At 37.3% G+C, this 25,115-nt stretch overlaps 1 protein-coding gene across 8 annotated transcripts in view; it reads left to right on the top strand.

The window, feature by feature from the left end:
- The window catches only part of NARS2 (asparaginyl-tRNA synthetase 2, mitochondrial), a 139,646-nt gene that overhangs the window by 74,208 nt on the left and 40,323 nt on the right, over positions 1-25,115 (top strand). For all 8 annotated transcript variants that reach the window (XR_015241125.1, XM_086678418.1, XM_086678420.1 and 5 more), the window contains one exon: positions 22,106-22,238. Coding sequence is in view for 7 of the 8 variants with exons in the window: in XM_086678418.1 (XP_086534544.1) it covers positions 22,106-22,238 (133 nt within the window). In the remaining variant the exon portion in view is untranslated. The remainder of the gene's footprint in view (positions 1-22,105; positions 22,239-25,115) is intronic.

The following is a 25,115-nucleotide window of genomic DNA, read 5'->3' as shown; positions in this document are numbered from 1 at the left end:
TCAGATTTCTAGCATTTATAACTGTGAGAGAATAAATGTGTATGCTTTTACGCCTAGCATTTTGTGGTAATTTGTTATGACCACCTTAGGAAACTAAAATAACTTTTAAGAAAGTATAAATCATGAAGTGCTAATTTAAGAAATAGTTAAAACAGCTGAACAACAGACTCCTAGCTGTAGAGAACAAACTGATGGTTACCAGAGGGGTGGTGGGTGGGAGGGTGGGTGAAATAGGGGATGGGGATTAAGAGTACACTTATCTTGATGAGCACTGAGTAATGGATGGAACTGTTGAATCACGATATTGTACACCTGAAACTAATATAACATTGTATGTTAACTCTACTGGAATTAAAATTTTCTTTAAAAATTCTTGTTCCTCTTTCCGGGCGCCTGGGCGGCTCAGTCAGTTAAGCGTCCGACTTCGGCTCAGGTCATGATCTCACAGTTCGTGGGTTTGAGCCCCGTGTCGGGCTCTGAGTCTGGAGCCTGCTTCAAATTCTGTGTCTCCCTCTCTCTCTGCCCCTCCCCAGCTCGAACTCTGTCTCTCTCTCTCTCAAAAATAAACATTTAAAAAAAAAAATTAAAAAAACTTACTCTTTCAAAATAACAACACATTGCTCAACAAAGAAACTTAAAAATTAAAACTGGATATAATGGACCTTGGCAATGAACTGAGGGTAAAATTAATTATCAATCATCCAAACAATGGATTACTGTACAGCTTTTAAAACTGATGATAAAGCTTTACACCATGTTGTTAAAAGGGGGAAAATGGTTATGAAACAGAAAGTAGAATGTGATTCCAGGTTTTTATAATGTGTATGCATGTGTATGCAGGAAAAATATACATCAGTGTTCAACTAATAAGCAGTGGCCATCTCTGCTAATTTTTATTTTCTTCTTTAAGTTTGTCTTTTATTCAGATCCAAAAAACTAGTATTTATTACTTTTTTAATGAGAAAAAATCAGCTGTTTCCATTGTGGGGACAAGGAGGAATCAGCTTACACTTCAAGTTGATTTTATTCTAGTTCGATTGTTTGCTTTGTGATTGGTATGAGCAATCTTAAACTCACGCCCGTGGGTCATCTCATCAGTTCACATGCTGAGCTCACAAGCCATGAAACATTCATATTCAGGATGTACTCATCCTGTTAAGTGGCTGTGGTAAGGATGTCAACATGTGAACCTGAGTTACAGAGGTATCCTTTATAATTGAGTGTGAAACTGTCTTCCCATCCCATATAACTTTCTCATTCCTCATCCACTTGATGCTTAGATGATTATCTGAACTTTGTTAATTTATACTTCTTTGATTTTCAACAGTTTTCTGATTATAGCTATTATTCTATATGTTTTTGCACATGCCTGTTTCTAATGCCCCTCCCTGTAGCAGTAGACTGCTTTTTTTCCATATCTCATTTCTCCACAGCTCAACTGAAGGCAGACTTTCTCCTTGAGTCCTTCCCTGCTTTTCTCAAATATTATTTTTCTCTTTTTTCTTACAGTACTCACCTATCTCATGTCCTAAAGGAAAAAAGTTCCTCTTAACATTTAGCCAGTTTTTAGTTCTTTTCATGTCTACCTCAGATTATAAACATCCTAAATATTATGTCTACTAAAATTAGTAGATATTTAGTGAGTATTGGTAAATTGAATTCTCATTCTTCCAAATTTGTCTGTATAGTTTCTGCTATAAAATCAAGCCCACGCCAGAGTTAAATATATATTAATCACTTCTTTTTTTTTTTTTTTTTTTTTTAACGTTTTATTTATTTTTGAGACAGAGAGAGACAGAGCATGAACGGGGCAGGGGCAGAGAGAGAGGGAGACACAGAATCGGAAGCAGGCTCCAGGCTCTGAGCTGTCAGCCCAGAGCCCGACGCGGGGCTCGAACTCACGGACCGCGAGATTGTGACCTGAGCTGAAGTCGGACGCTTAACCGACTGAGCCACCCAGGCGCCCCTACTTCTTTTACTCTATTTCATGGAAAAGATATCACCATGGAACTTTGAGATCTTTAATTACCTAATTTCATGAATAATGAAATAGGAATAATGAATAATGATGGTTCTTTATGCTGTTCTCTTGATATGATAATGGGACCTTAAAGCAAAGAGATTTCTTTTTAGTGTATTATGTATGTTAAAAATTAACTATTTTGGGGCACCTGGATGGCTCAGTCAGTTAAGTGTCCGACTCTTAATTTTGGCTTAGGTCATGATCTCACTATTTGTGAGATCAAGCGCCATGTCACGGTCTGACAGTGCAGAGCCTGCTTGGGAGTCCCCCCCTCTCTCTCTCTCTTTCTCTCTCTGTCCTTCTCCCCTGCTTGAATTCTCTCTCTCTCTCTCTCTCTCAAAAATAAATAAATAAACTTTAAAAAGGAAAAAAAATAAATTTTGGTAGAAATATGAATTTGCAGACTATTTGTATAAAAGACTCAGGAACTTCATTGTCTCCTTACCAATGTCTTCATTTGTACGGTATAGCTAGCGGATGAGCATTTCAGGCAAATTGAGCAGTAAGTGCAGAGGCTTTTCATTTTTAGTAGGAATATTTAGTTTGTCTGGGTGCAGTACAGAGATTGTGAATATTTGGGTTAACCAGGGGTTGGGTATTGCCAAATGAGATTGATGGAAGTAGATAGGTACGCAAGGTCATGATCAAGAAGGAGTGAGGAAGTTGGGGTGGTGGGTGATGATGGAAAAAGTGGTGGATTTAAAGAATTGGAGGTCTCAATGAAGAATCATTGGTATGGAAGTGCTAGGTAGGGTTAAAATCTGCACAATTATGAGGTATGGTCAAAGAATGGTGTTGTGAAATTCATATCTCCAATGTGAAATCTCTGCTCGGTTCCCACCTGTGAAATGCCAGTTGTCTCCTCCAGTTGGCTATTGTTTAACCATCTCAACATGTTCAAAACTAAATCCATCATCTTATTCCCTCAGTCTGTTTTTTCCTTCTGAATTCCCAATGCCAGGAAATGGTACTACCTTCTTTCCAGTTTGTGTTAATCTTTCCAGTAGCTGTGTTAATATCATCCCCAACTTTTCTTTTTCAACACCCATTGCATCTTTTCAGTCATTTGCATCTACTTCGTTTTGCTTCAGCTATCCTAAACTGCTTATAACTGTCTAATCACATCCTGTTTAATATACAGGTGTTTCTGCGCCTTTGTTGTTATTCTGCCTGGAATGTCCCCATGCCTTTGTCTAGCTAACCCCTGCCTATCCCATCTAAACTCAGCTTAAAAATGATCTCTCCCAGGGACGCCTGGGTGGCTTAGTGAGTTAAGCATCCGACTTCAGCTCAGGTCATGATCTCATGGTTTGCGGGTTCAAGCCTCGTGACGGGCTCTATGCTGACAGGTTGGAGCCTGGAGCCTGCTTCGAATTCTGTGTCTCCCTGTCTCTCTGTACCTCCCCACTTGCACTCTCTCTCAAAAATAAGTAGATATTAAAAAAATTTTTTTAACTTAAAAAAAAGTCTCTCCCAGGATCCCCACTCCCACCCCCACATCTTACTTGTTTAAGTGTGCTTCTTTTGTACATCCATGTTGCTTTATTCTGTTTTATAACACTGGAATCACTGATTTTTTTTCTCTGTTGATTAGACTCTGAGCTTTTGGATTTAGGGACTGTTTAATTTTGTAACATTATTAATACAGAATCAAGACTTTAATACCTGTTGGAAAGGATTTCTGTCAATCCTATTTATAAAAAACTTGTAATTACCTGTTTATATGCTTATCTCCCAATTAGCCCACAAATTCCTCAAACTATATCATGTTCCTCTTTGTCTTCATAATTTCTTTTGCTATCATTTGCCTGATTCAGAGCTCAAAAATCAATCTCATCTTGACTGAACATTTGTTGAGAGTCAGCTGTGTACCAAACACTAGGTTAGGTGCTGGGATACAGAGATGAACACAACAGATAGGATCCCAACCTTCATGACCCTGTACAATCGAATGAGCATGATGGGCATTAAGTAAAAAACTCACAGCATGGTAACTGTTATATATACAAAAGACTGTCCTGAGGCAAGAACAGCATATGGCAAGGGAATTTCAACCTTGTCTAGGTCGAATTGAATTTAGAAGTAACCTTATCAGTGGAATGATTACATGAGAGTGCATTGTAAAATGTCATTTATATTTAATGACCCCTGGCTGTTATATTTAGTTTGGATTCTATTGCTTTTCTGTTCTTGGAACAACAGGAATCTAGTTAATACAACTTTAGAGCATTTTTGGTATACAGACTTTTAGTTACCCCAGTACATGTTATCTGTATTTGGTTGTGGAATGTCTTTTGGTACTTTAATGTCTTGTGTAATACACTATCCTTGAATGAATTATATTTAGCCAAATCATGAAAAGCTAGTAAACTGTCTAGCTTTCCTGCCCTGTTCCCTTATCTACTTCCAAATACTTATAATCTTTTATTAAACTTTGTATGAAAAGGTTGTGACTTCGTATCCTATCTGACTTTAGGGCAACAGCCAGGATGAGAGGGATGTGGACATCATGGTCTAAAGAAATGGTTGAAGAATCTGAATAAGTTTAGCATAGGAAAGACAAAAGGGAGACATGATTTAAGATGTTTTCCAATCTGTTTGTTGGGCTTTGGTTAGAGCCCTGTGTACAGATGAATAAATGATTTTTTAAAGAAGAACTTTATTGAGATATAACTAACTTACCATAAAATTCACCCTTTAAAATTTATAATTCAGTAGTTTTTACTATATTTGCAAAATTGTGCAACTGTAATTAGGGCCCAGGGGTGCAGGAGCACATGGCTTTGGAGGTCCCAAACAGACCAGGTTGAGCCCTTTGCTGCTGGCAAAATCCAAAGGCGGAAAGACAGGTGGTGGTGAAACAAGACAGGAATTTATATCAGTGAGGACCATGCTGGGAAAATAGCAGACTAATATCCCAAAGGCTGTCTCCAATGTGCTGAAAATACTGGCAGGTTCATATAAGGAAGATGTGGGACAAAGATTGGTGAGTGTGTGCAGGTGGGCAGTAAAGATCAGGTCGGTCACTGTCCTGGAGTCAGTCATGTGGGGGCTTGCCGAAGTCAGGGCAGTCAGTGCTCAACGGGGTAGTTTTGGTTCCCATCACAGGATGCTTTGCCCATTGGGTCTTTTGCCTGAGTGAAAAGATAAGCTGGAAAGAACTTCAGTTAGAAAGTATAGTCTGAAGTCAAAATAGAGGCAGTTTAAAGCACAGCTGGGTCCTCTTTCACAACCATTACCACTATCTAATTTTATATTTTTTATAGTTTCATTACTTATCCATTAGTAGGCACCACCCATTCCTCTTCTCCCCAGCCCCTGGCAACCACTACTGGATTAGAAACAGTGGGAGTGGGGCCCGGCAATCTGTGTCATGACAAACCTATCAGGTGAGGATGATGCTGAGGACTACTGCCCTGGAGAAAGACTCTTCCCTGGTTGATGGCGACATCTGGCTTCCAGCCATTCTGTGAGAAGTGTGAGAGGGCTGACAGTTCCGTATGTAAACTCAATCAGTGAATCTCCATTTCCCCCATCTCCAGCCTCACCAAGGTTCTGTGTGCAGTTCACCTCCTGTCTTCTGCAGCATACTTAACTCTCTATTCTAGGTAATGGTTTCCAGACTTTGACACATTGGTCATCACTCAACAACTATTTCTTCAACCAAAGATTGGTTGAAGTCTCTTGTCCCCTGAAGACCCTCTTCCCCTTTCTTCCTTTTAACTTATTATTATTTTAAGATTGTCTCAGGAAGGAGTGAATGTAAATATCTGTGTTTGTTTTTTTTTAAGATCTAATTGTCTTTATGAAATGATTCATGAATCGGGCATTACCCCATCTAGCAAGTAGAAGGGGGACTCCTATAAATATCTGTGCTTAATTTACTATTTGAACTTCATTTTTATTAGCTTGAGTGGTGATGATTTATTTTCATTTCTCGTTAGGCTCTGCATTATTTGTGTGATGAGTTAGTGCCTTTGTCTAACGCATTATTAACTCTGCAGTAACAGCATACCACCTTGCAAGTCTAAACATGGGCTTCTCTACCTATTTCTAGTATTGCATTCCTTTGTGAAGGCTGTTACTAATTTTCCTTTTCTCCACTTCAGGTGTATCAGAGAATCAGCCCCATTCTTCTTTTATCTCAGGTCTGGCTGAGCAAAATATCTAAAGGACTGAATGCCTTTGAAAAAAGCACGTTTGCTGTGAGTTAAAAAAAATTACCAGTCAGTCCTTTGAGGAATGATACAAACAGAACTCATTTTGCATAAAATGCAATGCCTGTTAGCATTGTCTAACAGGTTACTATAGTGAGGTATCAGTCTGTAGTAATTTAAGCATTATGGACGGTAATTGGAGCTATAAAGAGCAAAACTGATATTATTATTGTCTACAATTACTGTGTAATCTTGTCCAAATTCTGTTTTGCTCTGGTGGGTTTAATTACTTTTTTAGGAGAAGGGGGAAAAAAAATCTGTTTATTACATGTTTGTAGAATTTAGGTTGGGTTGGGAACAGAGAAAATTTGTGTCATTTGTCTTTTTTTCCCCCCAGCTTGTTTTCTTCTACCTAAAAATAACTCTGGGTACTCATTTATTCGGTAATAATTTTAGTGTTTACCCAGATGGTATGTAACTGTGTTGGACACCAAGGAGAATGTTAAAAATATGGGACAGACTTGTCAATTGACATATAGAGGGTTGCCAGTGCTATTACAGAGTGAAGTAGCTACTGAGATAATGTTATCCCTACCAGAAAGTGCTGAATTTGTCCAAGCAAATTGTCATATAGTCAAACTTAAATTAGAATTCTCCTTTAAAAAAAAAAAAAACGAAAAACAAAAAAAACACTTTTTTCTTTTTTTAAATGTTCATTTATTTTTGAGACAGAGAGGCAGGGGAGGGGCAGAGAGAGAAGGAGACACAGAATCGGAAGTAGGCTCCAGGCTCTGAGCTGTTAGCACAGAGCCCGATGTGGGGCTCGAACCCACGAACCGTGAGATCATGGCCTGAACTGAAGTCAGATGGCTTAACCAACTGAGCCACCCACGTGCCCCAAATTAGCATTCTCCTTTTATACATACTAGTTTTGTAAGTTTATCTGAGCCTCCACTTCCTAACTATAAGGATGAATAGTAATGGCCACCTTGCAGAGCTATTGTGAGAATTAGATACTGTGTGCAGCCCAGTGTTTATCACAGTTTGACGCTGAAATGGTAAGTGCTGTGATGATGGTCGTTATGACATCTGGGACCTGTAGAACCCAGCGTGATTATAAAGAAAGAAGCCAAGGTGTTGTAACCAGGAAAAATAGCAGGCAGCCAGTTTCATAAGAGTAACAGCACTGACGTTTATGCAAAGCAGAAGACTGAGACAAATAGTGAGTCTGCCAGAATTCGAAACTCACAAGACAAGACAGGTCAGAAGGTTAAACTATACCAGTACCTTGGAATGAAGGAAGGGATTAGGACACAAAAATAAGATACCTTTCAGAATTTGAAGACCAAATCAGAAATAAACTCTGAGAGCAGATCAGGTCATAATCTACCCTAAGAGCTGTGGTCAGCTATGTTGACAATGAGACATCACTGAGTTCTGGAATCTCTTGTTCTTTGAAGTAGATGATTGCTATGCCCCTTCTATGGTTCCAGGAGCCTGACACTTCACCTTTTATAGTGCAGTGTTTAGAACTTAAGTAACAGGCCAATTGAGTAATTAAGCCAATGCATGAATAAGCGCTTTTTGTTATTGTTGTTTCTCGATCAACTTTATTGAATATACTTTATATACGAGAAAACCACCCATTGTAAATGTACAGTTCAATAAATTTTGACAAATTAATAAAGCCTTATAACCACTACTGTAATAAAAATAAATATTTCTATCACCAAAATAAAAGTCCCCTGTTTCCCTTTACAGGCAGTCTCCCTCTCTGGCCCCAGGCCCTAAGCAACCATTGATCAACTTTCTGTTGTCACAGACTAGAATTTTCCTTTTCTTTAAGACTCCTGGGTGGCTCAGTTGGTTAAGCATCCAACTTCGGCTCAGGTCATGATCTCCCGGCTTGTGAGTTTGAGCCCTGCATCGAGCTCTGTGCTAACAGCTCGAATCCTCGAACCTGCTTCAGATCCTTTGTCTCCCTCACTGTTTGCCCCTCTCCCATTCATGTACTGTCTCTCAAAAATAAATAAACGTTGAAAAAAATTTATTGAATTTTTCTTTTCTAGAATTTCATATAAATAGTATTTATAGGGGCGCCTGGGTGGCGCAGTCGGTTGAGTGTCCGACTTCAACCAGGTCACGATCTCGCGGTCCGTGAGTTCGAGCCCCGCGTCGGGCTCTGGGCTGATGGCTCAGAGCCTGGAGCCTGTTTCCGATTCTGTGTCTCCCTCTCTCTCTGCCCCTCCCCCGTTCATGCTCTGTCTCTCTCTGTCCCAAAAATAAATAAACGTTGAAAAAAAAAAATTTTAAATAGTATTTATATAATTTGTTTAGGTTTATATAAATAGTATTATACAGTATTTACTTTTTTGTATTTGACTTCTTTCACTCAACATAATGCTTTTGAGATTCATCCAGTAGTTTGTTCCTTTTTATTGCTAAATATTATTCCATTGCATGAATATACAATTTGTTAATTCACTTACCTTTTGATGGACATTAGTTTCCAGTTTGGGGATATTATAATGAAACTGTATAAAAATTTATGCACAAGTCTATGTGTGCACATGTTTTCATTTCCTCTGGGTAAATACCTAGGAATTGCTGGATTGTATGGTAAATGTGTGATTAATTTTATAAGAAACTGCCCAACAGTTTTGCGAAGTACTTGTATTATTTTATATGCCCACCAACAAAAGATGAGAGTTCTATTTGATCCACGTGTTTGACAAAAATTGATGTTGTCAGTATTTTTTTAGTCCTTCTAAGTATATGTCTCATTACAGTTTTAATTTGCATTTCTGTGATGACTAATATTGTTGAAATTTTTTTTCTCATGTGCTTATTGGCCATTTATGTATCTTCTTTTGTTAACTGTGTTTTCAGTTCCTTTCCACATTTTTGTTAGGTTCTTTGTCTTTTTATTATTTAGTTATAAGAGTTATTCATATGCTTTAGATACTAGTCCTTTATCATATGTATGTATTGTACATACTTTCTCCCAGTGTGCCTTGCTATTTCCATCTTTTTACAGTACCTTTTGAAGACTACAGTTTTTTTTTTTATTTTGTTGATACATACTTACTCACTTTTTTCTTATTTGATTCATGATTTTTATATCTTACTCAAAAGGTTACAAGGATTTTCTTCTATTTTTTTCCTTAGGAATTTTGTCATTGTAGCTTGTACATTTAGGTCTGTGATTTCCCCTCCTAGTCTATATAAGCCTTGAGGGCAAAGGCCATGCCTGATTTATTTCTTTTTTATAGTGGTTAGTAGCCTAATGTTTGTTTAATGAAGAAATAAATGAATATGACTTCATAGTAGATAATGATTGTTGTAAGATAGTTAGGGCCTAGGCTGCTATATCTATTTCTTCTTGGTTGGTTGCTGTGACCTGTAGGCTTGAATTACTTCTGTACTTTTGACTTTTTTGTTTAAATTTTTTTTTCAACGTTTATTTATTTTTGGGATAGAGAGAGACAGAGCATGAACGGGGGAGGGGCAGAGAGAGAGGGAGACACAGAATCGGAAACAGGCTCCAGGCTCTGAGCCATCAGCCCAGAGCCCGACGCGGGGCTCGAACTCACGGACCGCGAGATCGTGACCTGGCTGAAGTCGGACGCTTAACCGACTGCGCCACCCAGGCGCCCCTGTACTTTTGACTTTTTTCACCAATCTTTCTACTTAAAAAAATTTTTTTTTCCATCAAAAAATACATTAACACACCTGGAATAATATATTGGATCTGTTTAGATATTTTAATGTAACATCATTTCATTTAACAGAGTTTCGTTTTACCGTCCCATATTGTTGGTATGAATTTCTTTTTGTATGAATTTAGAAACTTTGGTGTTATTAAAAATTATTTTAAATCACCTATAAACTGTGTACATGAATTACAGAAACCACTTGTATGTATTTTGCTTTAGTAAGACAGATTTGCTTCCTTTTTTATAAAATAAAAGGAAATTTCATTTTTGCTTCTCGAAAAGAAATTGGTAATAAGACACTCAGCCAGCCATGGTTTTTTTTGCTTCTCTCTCACCAGTAGAAATTGGTAACAAATAAGCTCACTCACATTTGTTAGTTGATAATCGTATTTATTTCTCCTGATGTCAGTTCCCACTTTATCTCCTATTGTATACCCCTGCACTGAAAAATTAAAACCCATATTTTGCCACTTGAAACGGGTGCATAGGACAGATAAATATACATGTGTCACATAAATCTCTACAATTTGGAGAATATGCAAAACCTGAGCCAGCCATATTTCACATTTAAGAGGCAAATTTAGTGTGTGGATCATGATGGAGGTTGGAAGATAAAGATAAAAACCTAAATGTTTTTGTTTCTGTAACATCTTTTAGTGACTTTTACTTAGTTTCTTCAACTGGGTAATTATTCTGTGCTTTCCTCCTGATTCTACTTCACAGCAGTATAGTGCAAGATTCAGTGAGAACATTTGAAGTCTGGGAAGACTGTGCTTTGGGGACTACTGTATAAAGAATTATCTCAAAATTTACAAGCATGCCCATTGTAGCCAAAATATGTGTTTGATATGATAATACTGGTATTTCATATATAGCTATTGAGCATTGAGTATGACAGGAGAATTTGAAGATACCTGCTCAAATTGTTCAATCCAAAGTCTCCCTACCTTTTGTGTAGATTATGCCATAATCCATATAATTAAAAGTATTTGTTTTTAGTATTATTCAGCACTCGTTGTTTCTTTTTGGCATTTAGTGACGTATTTATAAGTGAAACCAAATCAAAAGATGGAAGAACTATTCATTGTATCATGTATCTGTTTTGAATGTTCCTTCTCAGGAAACCACTATCATTGGAGAATAGTTGGTTCATCCTCATCTTTTGAAGATGATAAATGCAATGGCTTATAGTTGGCCATGGGATGATTTAATAGCCTGTCAAAGCCTGCTTCTCAGAGTTAGGTATGCACATAGATGGAAAGTTAAATAAAAGCTAGAAATATGGATTACTGAATAATTCTTAGGTTGTGTATCAGTGCCTTTCAGAAAGGCAGCCATTTTATCAGAAGAGGGAAACTATGGCTCCAAACACAAAGCAGGGCATTATTTTTATAAAGCAACAGATATGAGACAGGGGAGGAGAGCCACAGGGACCTGACATGACAGGTCAATAGCTGTGGGTAAAGTAAAACATGTATGAGTAGGCCCCAGCAACTCTGGCCTCCTTTGATCCCTTCCCTCATGTCCCATTGTCTGAGCACATGTTTTTCTCAGTTGTTTATCTTCTGTATTCATTGAGAATTCAGCAGTCTACTTTGGTGCTAGACAGTAGGACTCACTGCGGCAATGGGAGTGTTCTGTATCTTCACTGTCCAATACAGTAGCCACTAGCTGCTGTATGTGGCTGTTGAGCACTTGAAATGTGGCCAGTTTGAGAGACTGAATTTTTATGAATTTTACTTAATTTTAAGTAGTGTAAATGTTAAATAGCCATATATGGCTAGTAGTCACCATATTGAACAGTGCAAATTTAACTGACCTCTGGCCAAAGCATAAAGCATTGAAGTCACTCGTGTTACGTGCTGTGAGGTGCTAAGGTTTCTGTTGCCCTTAGCACAGTAATAATGCTGGACAAATACAGGTACTCAGGGTGTGTTAATGTTTGTTGAGTTAAATTGAATGGACAGAGAGAGGAGAAAGGTAGGAAGTATGAAGAACTGAGTGGCATTGTGGTCAGGTGTTTGGGGCTCTGATGCCAATGCCTGCTCTTTAGTTTTAGTATAATTTTGTCATTTTTACTTTTTATTGTGTTCCATTAGTTTGTCCATCCTGTGTCTTTTTTGGTGCCTAAATATTGCATGGACACAAAATTACTTTTTAAATAGATGTGTAAGTAAAGTATAAAGAATAATGATATATTCAACACTCTGGTCCTCCCAAAATGTTTCTGTAGTCTCCTCTACATACTTTCCCCTTCCCTCCCCATGAGAACTAGCCACTAGCCTCAATTTTGTGTTTATCATTTTTTGTTCATAGTGTCATCACATATGTTCATAAACAACTCATTTTTTAGTTTCACAAGCTTTTGAATTTTGTATAAATGGAATCATCTGTGTGTATTCTTCTATGACTTCCTTTATTCACTTAATATATTCCTAATAGCCTCCACATTGTTACCTTATATTCATGTTGAATAATCTATTCATTTTCTCTACTGTGGGATATTCCTTTGTATGAATATGCCACAAATCATCTATTTTATTACTGATGGGTATTTTTTCCTAGTGTTTTCCTAGTGCATTGTTGTGCAGCTCTGAAATCCCTGTATATGTCACTTGGTACACTCGTAAAAGACTTACTGCAGGGTCTAAATGGGTATTTCTCTATTCTGTGTCTTCCTTTTCTCCTCTCACCCATCCTTTCCCTCCCCCTCCTCTTCCTCCTCTTCTAGAATACAGGGAAAATGAATGCAGAGAAATAGAGATTTTTCTGCATTATTTCTGCAGGCCAAGTGTTCCTCTAAAAGCATCTTGCCTCTGTTTCTAGTCTGTCATGGTCTCTTTATGCTTTTGTGTTCATAGAGCAAGCTCTGATTTGGAGTTGGTCAAGAATATTAAAAATGTCTTATTTCATTCTTAGTCTATAGCTCTTATGCAAATGGTACCTCTGTACCAATTATTTGTCCCTTTTATGTTGCATTATAATTGGTAATTAGAAGGTCTACATCAGCGGTTCTCAACTCTAGCTGTCCATTAGAATGTCTGGAAGGAAAGAAAGAATGTCTGGCAAGCCTTTTAAAAAATATAGGTGCATCATATTTCAACTCAAGCCCCCAGAAAAACAGATTTAATCGGTCTGCAGGTGGGACTGGGTCTCATGATTGTTTTTGAAGAACCATAACTTATTCTACACAGTCAAGATTGAGAACCCCCCCCCCCCCATATCGGTTGTCCTCAAAGTGTTGTCCTTGGACCAGCAGCATCACTTGGGAGCTTGTAGAAATATGACCTCTCAGGCCTACCCTAAGACCTCCTGAAGCAGAAACCTTGAGTGTGGGGTCCAGCAAGCTGAATTTTAACAAGCCCCAGGGAGTCTAATGCTGCTAAAGTTGTAGAACCACTGCAGTACATCATTTAAGCATTTACAACAAAACTTCCTTTTACTCAGTCAGTAAACTGACTGAATCCTTTTAGAATCCACAGTGTTCCACAACAGCTTTAGACCAGAGAGTAGCTAAAGGAGGTAGGGGGGAAAGACACATGCCAAAAAGAAGTCATTTTTGGTAAATCACTGAGCCTGAGCAAAAGGGATCTTAAAAGCTATAAACTTTATTGGATGTGTTACCATTAGGTTGTAACCTAAAATGAAATGAAAAAGTATCCTGATTGACCATCAGTGCTTACTAAGAAAGGGCTGTAGGTAGAGGAAAGCGTAAGATGGGAAAGAGCAGCCGTAAGTGGTCGGAAGTGGCAGTCTCAGAGATTGCAAGCAGCTGAAAGAGGAGTCAGAAATAGCCACCAAGAACAGGATGACCATGTTGTATAGTGTTTTTTGGGTAGCAAGGATACAATAAAATGTGTGAAGTACCTCATGGACAAGTAGTTCCAATAAACTTAAAAGAACTTTTTATTGTGATAAAATACACGTAACAAGAAGTTTACTATCCATGCCATTGTGCAACCAACACCGCTGTCTAGTTCCAGAACATTTTCATCACTGGGAAATCCCATACCCACGAAGCATTCACTCTCTATTCCTCCTTCTCCCTGGTCCTTGGCGCTCACTCTTCTGCTTTCTGTCTCTAAATATTTGCCTGTTCTGGATATTTCACAGAAATGAAAGCTTACAATATGGGGCTTTTCATGTCTGCCTTCTTTAGTTTCAGCATAATGCCAAGGTTTATCCATATTGTGGGGTATATTAGTACTTCATTCCTCTTTCTGGCTGAATAATATTCCTTTGTATGGATATGTCACCTTTTGTTTTTCCATTAGTCTGTTAACATGCATTTGGGGTTTTTCCAAGTTTTGGCTATCATGAATAATGCTGCTATGAACATTCGTGTACAAGGTTTTGTTTCAACATCTATTTTCATTTCTTTGAGGTATATACTCAGAAGTAGAATTGCTGGGTCATATGATAATTCTATGTTTAACTTTTTGAGGGATCACCAGACTTCTCCACAGCAGCTGCACAATTTTACATTCCTACAAGCTGTGTATGAGGAGTTTCTCTACATCCTCACCAAAACATGTTATCGTTCATTTAAGAATTTTAGTCAAGAGGCTTTCTAAAAAAGGATATCAATTAGGGAATCTAAACATTTTTTAGAGTAGTGGTTCTTAATCATGGGTTCACATAATAATACCTTTTGGAACTTTTAAAATATACTCATTGCCACCACCCTTCTGAGTGAAGGTCTCCAGAGATAAAGCCCAGAATTAATACTCCTCATTGAGAACCATTTTCTGAAATGGTGATTCTCAAGAATTTGGTCTGGAGATTCCCTGAGGCCTCCTGAGATCCTTTCAGGAGAGGCCTTTGAGATTAAAATTATTTTCATAGTAATACTAAGACAGTATTTGCCTTTTTCATTCTCATTCTCTCATGAGTGTACATTGAAGTTTTCCAAAGTCTTCGTGACATGTGATAGCACAACAGATTGAATGCATAAGCAGATATGAGAATCCAGCTGTCTTCTATTAAGCCAGACATGAAAGAGATTTATAAAAATGTAAAACAGTACCACTCCTCTTATGAATTTTTATTAAAAAATGTTCTTTATGACTTATATGGGTTTATCATTGTTTTAAAATCACAGTTTTTTAAATTTCTCAATTTTGATGGTAAATACTAGTGGACATAACCTACATAAACAAAATCCCTTTGAGATCTTCAGTAATTGAAAGTATAAAGAGGTCTTGAGACCAACCAAATGAGAACTTAGACCTTTGGAAAGAAAGGAAACAAACAAAAAAGTAGTTATTACCCATTTGTTGGACACTTACCATTTAGTTAATATGAGGTTAAGCTTTTCACATATTTTGTTTCATTTTATCTTTATAATAACTTCATGACATATGTATTAACTACATACATACATATGTATACTACATACTTAACCCCATTTTCACATGGAGAAATTTATTCTCAAAAGAAGGTAACTTGGCTAGTTCATAAGTGGAGGAGCCAGGATTTCAGTTTAAGTTTTTAGAGTACATGTTCTTAATCATTACCATAACCTTAAAAAAGTAAGGGTCATTTGTACAGGATGTAAGCCCAGGAAATTGTTGATAGTTCAATGCCATAATGACTCATCTACCTCTAGCATCAGGCCTCAGAAAGATAACCTTAGAAATCTTTATAGACTTCAATAATATGTAAATACCATGTGGTGCACGTACCACATTTTGTTCTCTTTAGTGGTCCTCATTATAAGGGCTGTTAAATACGAGAAGTATAAGAAGGATAATCTAGGTATGAATAGATGCAGTTGACAATGTTTAGCTTTAGCTTTTTTGGAAAAGTGATTTTAGTGTCTTATTGAAACAGGATAAATATTCATTTAGGACTGTCCGCAAATTATGGCCTTTTACAAAAATCTTATTTTCTAAGACCTCCTATCCAATCAGCCAGTCCTCTGAAGAGCCCATCATTGCAGGAATGATGAAGTGGAATAATTGTTCTAAATTGTTGGTAATCCACTGTCACAAAAGCAAAAGAATCAGCTGTTGCTCTGTTTACATAGAATAAGACTTAGGGTGATTTTTTTCATGTGACAATATTTCAGTTCATCAAGAAATAAAATCTTTGCTACATAGAGAAGTTCACCAGATCTAGTCCTTTTCAAAAATTTACTTGTTGACTATAGAGTAAAAACTAGTATATGGGCAGTCACTTTTCAAAAAACTGATTTTGTTATCTCCTAGTGCCTTCTGTGAAAAACTATTTTAGAAAATAGCAGAATTTTTTGCTTAGTAATTTATATTCTGTTTACCATCTTCCTCATATTACTCCTCTATCTTCACCCCTAACCTAATGCTGTTTCAAATATTCAGTTTGGGGATCAGCACATTTTATGGAAAACAAGTTATTTGCTTATTTGACAAACTGTAATTGTCTGGTGTTGTTGGGCACTGGGTTAAGACTGAGGGTAATATGATGAACCAAAAAATAGATAAGGTAATGAAATCTACAGACAAATGAAGGAGATGGACAGACATTAAACAAATGATCACATCTATGTGTTTCTTTGTTGTTGTTTTTTTTTTTTTAATTTTAAAAGGTGCTGTGAACAGGAGTACATGGTATTACTAAAAAGAGCCTAATGGGAGGATTGACTTAAGAAAGCTAGAAGAAGATTGAAGACAAAATGAGGGTAGGGGAAGGTGTGAGTTGCATTTGTGACAAGTCAGCAGATCAGTCGAATAGCTGATAAGCTTCTGGAGCCTAGAGAAGAAATGTGGGCAGGAGATATAAATGTGTGAATTGTATGCCGATAGCTGATTGATTGAAATTTGTTGGCTGAGGTGAGCTCATTTAGGGAGAATGCATACCGTGAGAACAGAGGAGCCTCTAGTGACTAAGTATTGAGGAACTCTAGTGTTTAATAAACAGCTAGAGTAGAAGGTAAGAGACAGAGATGGACATCAAATAAATAGGAAAACTAGGAGTATACAGTGTTAAATGTTTCAAGAGGAGAGAATCTTCCAAGGAGAATCAAATATCCAGACTTTCCTATTACCATGCTTGTTCCTACCTTAGACCTGTGTGCTTGATGTTCCCTTTTCTGGAATGTCCTTCCCCCGGAGCAAGATGTTATCTCCTTGGAGAAGAGTAGCCAACCCTCCAGGATTGTAGTCAGATTCTCTTGATCTTTGAAGCTCATTATACAGTTAAGATTAAATTTTGTTTGGGCCTCAAACTCAGTACTAAATCAAATATTTAGGAAACATTAAAGACAATTTTTTAAGAAATGTTTAACAGTGATGGTAGAGAATAATTTTTAGATTTGAGGATGCATCCTCCCTAAGGCATCTTGACATGAATTGTTGAAATGGTGAGAGCTCCGTCTTACACCCTTCCACCTAGTGTATCATTGGATGGTCAGAGGGAGAGGGGAAAGCTGAAAGGTAGGGGTCCGCTCTGTGGAAATAATGAATGGCAAATGTGTCATAGTATTGATAAGCCAGTGGATTCAAAGCAGTAGTAAAACAGATAATTTCTTTCTGAAAGATGGGAATACCATTTGACAAAGACTGTTTTAAAAGCTAGGTGAAAGCTGTGAGTTCATTTTAGTTCAATGGATGTTTTTTGAGCTGACCACAGACAAGTGATAAGAGGTTGGGAGTGGGGGCCTTAGGGAAAGTTGCTGATCCATCTTCTGCTGAATAAGTTCTTCCCCAGCTAAGGAACAGTAATTCCTCTATTCTTTCAAAATATGAAGATTAGCTCTTAAATTTTAGGGCCCAAAAGAATAAATGGCCAAGCACTCAGTGACCATTTTATAGTAATCCACTTACCAATTTATGGCTGTAGTACAACCTTTTTTTGGTAACTTTATTTTTTATTTTTAAAAAGCTGTTTTTGTAGTTAAGTTGGTTGATGTGTATTGAATGTACTTTTGTTATCTTAAACATCAAGTCCAAGCTCATGGACTTGCCTTATATAGTTTGCCTCTCTCCATAATTTGGCACAAGAATGCTTTTTAGTGCTGAGTGTTTTCTTTCTCTGCTGGTCTCTTCTCACAGCAGTACTGGCCTTTCACCTGGTTTTGTGTCTTATTTTAGAAATGGCCTTGTTGTCAGATCTTATTTTAAATGTTGGTTAGTCCAAGCCTTGCTGCAAATGTCTTTCATGTCTGTGGAAGACAGAAAAGAAGAAGAAGTCAGCATAAATTAAAATACGAATGATTTCACATGGACCTAGAAACAAAATTGTTGTAAAAGACAGTAGAGATTAATGCCAAGCTACTCCTATCTCCCACTCATGTAAGAATTTGAGACCAGAAAGGCTAAATGACTTGCTAAAGGTTAGGAAATATTGATGAAAATTTATCATTCTTCTTACATGAAGGCAACATATCCTAGTAAGCTATAACTTTAACACATAAAACAAATAAACTATTCATAAGGTAGATAAATATATCAATATAATAAATACAATACAATAAATATATCAAACTACTCACCCTGATTATCTCTGAGAAGAGTATGGGGGGAGGTGCATTATAAAGTTTTCTTTGTAATTCTCTGGGTCTGTCAGTGTTCAGTTATGAGCATCATTATTTTCATATCGTGATAAAGGCCATGACCACTAGGATCAGATCTGGATTTGAATCTGGCCTGTACCACTTAAGAGGCTGCGACTCTGTGACTTAAGGGAAAGCTTCTTAACCTCTCTGAAGTTCCATTTCTTAGCTTGAAAAAGAGAAGTAACAATACATACCTTATTGAGTTAACTATAAAGGAATTAACTGTAAGGTTCTTACAGCTAGTGTGTGGCCTACAAGGAGTACTTCTAACGGCAGCTGCTATCGCTGGTACTACTGCTGCTGTCCCTACTTTTATAAGTGAACACTGGGCACTGGCATAAGATGTTCATTATGGAATGATTAAATGTTCCTCTGCTTAAAGACTAGATGCTGAATTAGGCAGTTTTGTACCATAGCTTCCAGATCATTTTAAATTTCTGTTAATTCAGAGGAAGCACATGGCCATCAGTTTTTACTTACCCTGTTAGAATAATACTTAACTCTTGGGTACCTCAGTCAGAGCCTGATCCATATTATAATGAAAATAAGAATCCCTGTGACATTCTTCATTATTTTATACTAGAGCGGCTTACCCTACATTGCTAGGGAAATTTATTAACCATCGTTAAACTAAAAATCCCTATTGCTACTCATCTTTGGGCACCCTACATAGAATTACCGTGTGAGAAGCAGATGTCCTTTTGACTGGAACTTGTAGTTCTTCTTATAAACTATTTTCTCTGTAACTAGTATCTTAATACAGATTATATGTGTCTTTTGAAAAACAGTCTCATTGGCTTTCCTTGTATTTCAGGAAGATCACTGATGACATCTCAGAAAGAAATGTCATTTCATTTATGTAGATATACTACTGACAACCTACCTAGAGATTGTGTAGTCACAGATTGGAAACCCAGGGCCTTATAATTTTTTAGGTTATTATTTGGAACAGGCCTAGATTGTTTGACACCTTTTAGGTACTGAGTAACAGCCACGGTAAAATATATCTGGGTATTTTTCTGTACATTATTTGTAATGTTACTGTTTGTGAGCATGCTGTACTTTTCCACTTTACAACTGAGGAAGCCTGTCATCATCATTAGTACTCATTCATTCAGCATGAGCACCTGTTTTATCTTAGGCACTGGAGATGTAAATATGAATAAAACATGATTCCTGCTCTGGAAAATTTCGTAGTTTATTGGGAGAGAAAGACACATATATAATTGCATTTCAAAGTGATATATTCTGTATAATACATGAACAAAATGTCATAGTCCTATAAAGGAGGGAACAGTAAATTTGGGGATGTATGGTAAGGTTACAAAGAGAAAGTGGCATTTGAGCCAAGTCTTAAAGGATAGTTGGGAATTTGCTCTTTGGAGAGAGAGGAGCCAGTGATGGTCATTAGAGGCAGGGAACAGCCTAGCAAAGGCCTAATGACTTGCCTGAGCATGCTGTGTGAGGGGAGTATCTTCAGCATAACCAGAGAAAAGGCTTTGAGAAAGAAAGTGAGTCAAAGTTAGGAGTTTGAATTGTACCATTTAAACAGTAGGGAATCATTGAAGATTTTTAAATTATGGCTGGTATAATCAATCACACATGAGTTTGAGAAGTCATAGTAGCTTGGGGCTGGAGGAAGAAAGACAAGTGGCAGTCACCAGTTAAAAAGTTGTTGTAGTTTGGGGCGCCTGGGTGGCTCAGTCGGTTAGGCATCCAACTCTTGGTTTCGGCTCAGGTCATGATCTCACAGTTGGTGATTTAGAGCCCTGAGTCAAGGTCTGTGCTGACAGCGCACATCCTGCATGGGATTCTCTCTCTCCTGCTCTCTCTGCCCCTCCCCTGCTTGCACTCTCTCTAAATAAATTAATTAATTTTAAAAAGTTGTAGTTCTCCAGGCAATACATGAGAGTTTACATTAGCAGTATCTTTGAAGATTAAAAAAAAAAAAAAAAAAGCAGGGGCAGGGGCACCTGGGCGGCTCAGTTAAGCATCCAACTCTTGATTTCAGCTCAGGTCATGATGCCGGGGTCATGTGTTTGAGCCCCTGTCAGGTTCCACACTGAGCAATGGGCATGCTTGGGATTCTCTCTCTCCCCCTCTGCTCCCTCCCCAACATGCACTCTCTCTCTCTCAAATAAAAAATAAAAAATAAAATAAAATAAAATAAAATAAAATAAAATAAAATAAAATAAAATAAAATAAATAATAAAGGGAGGGGCAGGGCAGGGAGTCTCTGGATTTGCGAGAGTTTTCCTAGGTGTAAACAATATGATATGGGAAATGTGGGCAGTGGGAGAGCTGGTTTGGGTGATGAGGTGGAGTAACTGAGATTAATAGAATTGTGGAAAGTGAAAAAGGAGAGGAAGGATCGTTCTTTGTTTTTTGTTTACTCTGGGAGCAGGGCAAGGATTTTCATTTTGCACAAGGTAGGGTCAGTGTTTTCAGGAACATTCTAGTAGGCACGTCTGGATCTGAAGTTCAACAGAGGGGTTACCATAGTAATATTTTTGAGTTCTTATTGTTTATTTTTCCATTAAAAACTAAGGTTCTTGGAGGTTAACTGATTATGGTTTCAGGAAGGTGACTAGAACCAAAACATAAATTCCTAAGCTTCTTACCAACTAGGCCTCAACTAAAATAGCCTTTTGAAAGAAAAAATAAATATCTTGATTTCCATTATAATTGTCTTACTGTTTTATTTCCTAGAGTATCTTAAAAAAAAAAAAAGCCCAATGGGTGTGTGTGTGTGTGTCCATAATCTATTTTCTGCACTGTTTTCTGATCTTAGTGTTGTTTGACTAATGCCAGTCAAATGATGAATACTCACGATAATAGCTGAGGAGCCCCAAGTCTCTTGTTTTGTCCTAGCAAAATCTTAAAATTCAAAGATTAGATAGTCCTCAGGAAATACTCAGTATTTCATATATGTTTGATTTAACCCCAGTTGTTGGCCTGATTCCACATGAGGGAGACTCTAAGTGTTAAAGAATGAAAGTGTAGTGTCCAGTTTTCTGCAGGAATTGAAAAGTAAGATTTTCCCCCACTATTTGAATTGTTGCGCTATGAGCTATATTCTTGAATACCAGAGAATAAAGTAGACAGTTCTTCAAAATCCGTCCTCACCCCCAAGTTTCAGGGGTCATTCAGCGATCATTGAAACACTTGGGTGGTTGTGAAGGACCTGAGGAGGATTTGAGCAAGACAGATCACCATACATATCAGATACTCTTTTTTCACTTAAAAAAAAAAAATGAGCATACCTTATCCATGTGAAATTCTAGTTTTAATTGTGACTATATAGAATCTCTGTGAAGCTTGTTGGGCTGTGGTATTTTTCCTTTACTTTGTTCTTGATTGCTGCGAAGTGTAGTTGCCTGCTGTTTAAGGCAGCTGCAGTTGAGTGCGCCCAGAAGTGGTTGATTCTATATTTAGTAAGCCATAGGGTTTGTAAAGCATTTGCAAATTCCTTCGGGATAAAATGGTTTCTATAAATGTAACATTTTTAATGAAACTATTATTATCACCCATTAGAGAAATATAGCAGCTAATATGGGTGGATTTGTGACAAGACAGAGGCACAAAACCTTTTATACTTAAGAGTACACTGAGTGTTTTAAATACTTAAAATTAATAATATGAATCCTGTTTTTATACTTTTAATCTTGAATTGCAGAGCTTTTACTCAAGTGTTTACCTTTGGTCCAACATTCCGAGCAGAGAATTCTCAGAGCCGGAGACACCTGGCAGAGTTTTATATGGTAGAAGCAGAGATTTCTTTTGTTGAGAGTCTTCAAGATCTCATGCAGGTAGGTTTGCAAGTTTTAAAACAATTTCTGAATAACAGATATCTGTGAGATTGAAATGCTTCTGTGTACATCTGTGCATTATAGGTGTTCATGGAGTGAAGAAGATGGAGAACTAAATTTGATAAACATTAAGTGCCTTTAAAGTACAAGAGTCAGACAGATTTAAGCTCATATCCCAGCTCTGCCATTACTTTTGTTTTGATGTTATCTAACCTTGATGATCTTTAGCTTTCTCAACTATAAAATGAGAATAATAGTAACTATTTCATAAGGTTATGGGGTGGAGTAAATGCAATAATGTTTGTATAATGTAAAGCACCTAGTATTGGGCCTGGCATATGGCAGGCTCAGTAAATACTAGCTCTTGTTATTTGTTAGGCAAATAAATAAAACATCCTTATAGTTAGAGAAATGTCTCCATAGCTATATTGGAAAGCATGTACAGGAGCCAGCAGAGCTCTGTTTGGGAAGAAGAGGGACAAGAGGTACGGCCAGAGAGATAGTTAAGAGTCAGATCATGAAAGGAAGACTTTGTAAATGCCATACTAACTAGTTTGGACTTAAAGGAGAAAGAGTTCTCAGTTGGGAAAAGCCATTGTCTATTATAGTTTAGAAACATCTCTTACGTAACAATTTAATTATTTAGAGGGAGATAAAAATGGGGGTGGGAGCTTTTTTAGGAGGCTGTGGCCATAATCCAGATAGAGCACATAAGCTCTGAAGTTGGATGGACCAGGAATGTTTAGCTCCACCACTTACTTGCTATGTGACCTTAGACAAAGGAGTTAATTCTCTGAGCCTCAGTTTCCTCATCTGTAAAATGAGAGTAATAGTTCCTACTTTATGCGGTAGTTCAGAGGATTACACAGATAATATATATAAGGCACATAGAATAATAATAGGTCATGGCACTTTGTACCCAGAAATGATTGTTGTTATTATGAATTGTGTCTCCAGTACCACTAATATATTAGTTTGGATTTGTAAGTTCAGAATGTTTCAACTTTCATCAACTCTCACTTCTATTCATTTTGTATCTTTCTGCTCTTACCCAGTAAATGGCCCAATTCTACTTAAAACATAAATACCACATATATCATCAAATAGAACGGACTTACTATTTTATTATCCGGTCCTGGTTGGATTTCCTAGTAAACAAACTATAGAGCAGATTTGGGGGTTGGGATTATTGGGGAATGCTCTGGAGAACAATATCTGTAAGGAAAGGAAGAAAGCTGTATTGGGCAGAGGGAAAAGTTGAACTACAATGCATTTACAGAGGCCTTAGCTAATTCTTTGAGGAACTTTGGAGCTGGAATGTTCATAGTTGTCCCATAGGAAGACAAGGGGGTGGTGGGCCTTTGTTCTTTCCCTGTCAAACAGTTACCTGACATGGATTAGTCTTGGAAGAGACATACTCTTGTGTAAGACAGCACTCTTGGCCTGGCCAGTTCCTGAAGAGGAATCCAACCATGAGACATCAGCAGTTAATATTCCAAGTGGAGAAAAAACTCTTGGTCCTAAAGGGGTGTTTTGACCATATCCTACATTATCCACTTACCCCTTTAACATTTCCCACTGATTGTTCTCGGATCAGTGTTCCCCAGGGGACGTTTTTGGTTGTCTCTCCTAGGAAGTGGATGGAAGAGACGGGTGAGTGGTTGCTACTGGCATCTGGTGGGTAAAGGCTAGGGATGCTGTTCAGCGTGCTAAAATGCACAGGTCCCTCCCCCTCAACAAACAATTATCTGGCCAAAAATGGCAACAGTAATGCTGTCAAGTAGCTCTTTTCTAAGTTGTGGGGATTCAGGATCTGAGACTCACGAGGAGGCTTAAAATTCCTTAAGCAGCTTTCAGTCTGAGCATACCACCCTATTCTGTATTACTCTTTGATTTAGACAGTGAGAGTATTGTAAGCAGTGGGACCACACCCTTTACTCCCTGTTTTTGCCTTGACTCTCTCTGTCTCTCCTGCCCAAACATAGATATCAGAGAAAAGTTCCAAAGACAAAAGTTAGATTAGAATGTATTAAACATGATAATCTTTGCTCTATAATTGTATAGTCTGTAACTAAATAATTCTTATTTGGTATTCCACTGAGTGGTACTCAGCACACACTGTTGAATGATTTTTAATTAATTGAAATGCAAGCTTTTCCTTAAAGACAGAAGAAAGATGTGCGTCCCTGAAAATTAATCTTCTGCTTCTCTTAATTTTCTCCCTTTTATAAATTACATTCTGTGGAAATTATTATCTTGATGAAAATATGAAATCAGAGTAACAAAGGATTTTCCCCTCAAGAGGTATAAACAAATAAATATTACTATTTTTGACCCATTGAGTAATATATTTTTAAAAACATCTGAAGGTTATGCTAACCGTTCAGTTAAGTTTCTGTTTTCTTCAAATATATTTATAGAGCATAGTCTGAAAGTCAAGGTTAGAGAAGGCAATGATTTTCTTCTTCAAATGGAAATTTACTGCTCATGTGAAACACACCAGTTTAACAACCCCAGTGGTCAAAGTCTTCATCTTACAGATAGGTGTATTGTACCCCTCACTAGTACAGGCTTGGTATCCAATCAGCCTGTTTTTGTGTGTTCCCCATATGTGCCAGCTTTTGTTAGTGATTGAGGTATATGACCCTTCATAAATAATTCAGTTACTTTGTGATTTCTTTATCTCACTGTTAGATTGAAGGTAATATAGGCTCAAGGGAAAAGATCTTTAGCTTCCTTTTGTTCTTCTTTCATCAGGTTTTTCCTTACTCTTCTACAAAAAAAAAAATATATATATATGTATATATATGTGTGTATATATATATATATATATATATATATATATATGCGCATGCACACACACACACTATATAAAAA

This window comes from Puma concolor, chromosome D1, assembly GCF_028749965.1.
Source record: "Puma concolor isolate L17-30 chromosome D1, mPumCon1.1.hap2, whole genome shotgun sequence".
NCBI classification, from domain to species: domain Eukaryota; kingdom Metazoa; phylum Chordata; class Mammalia; order Carnivora; family Felidae; genus Puma; species Puma concolor.
This window is presented reverse-complemented; position numbering and strand designations above follow the sequence as displayed.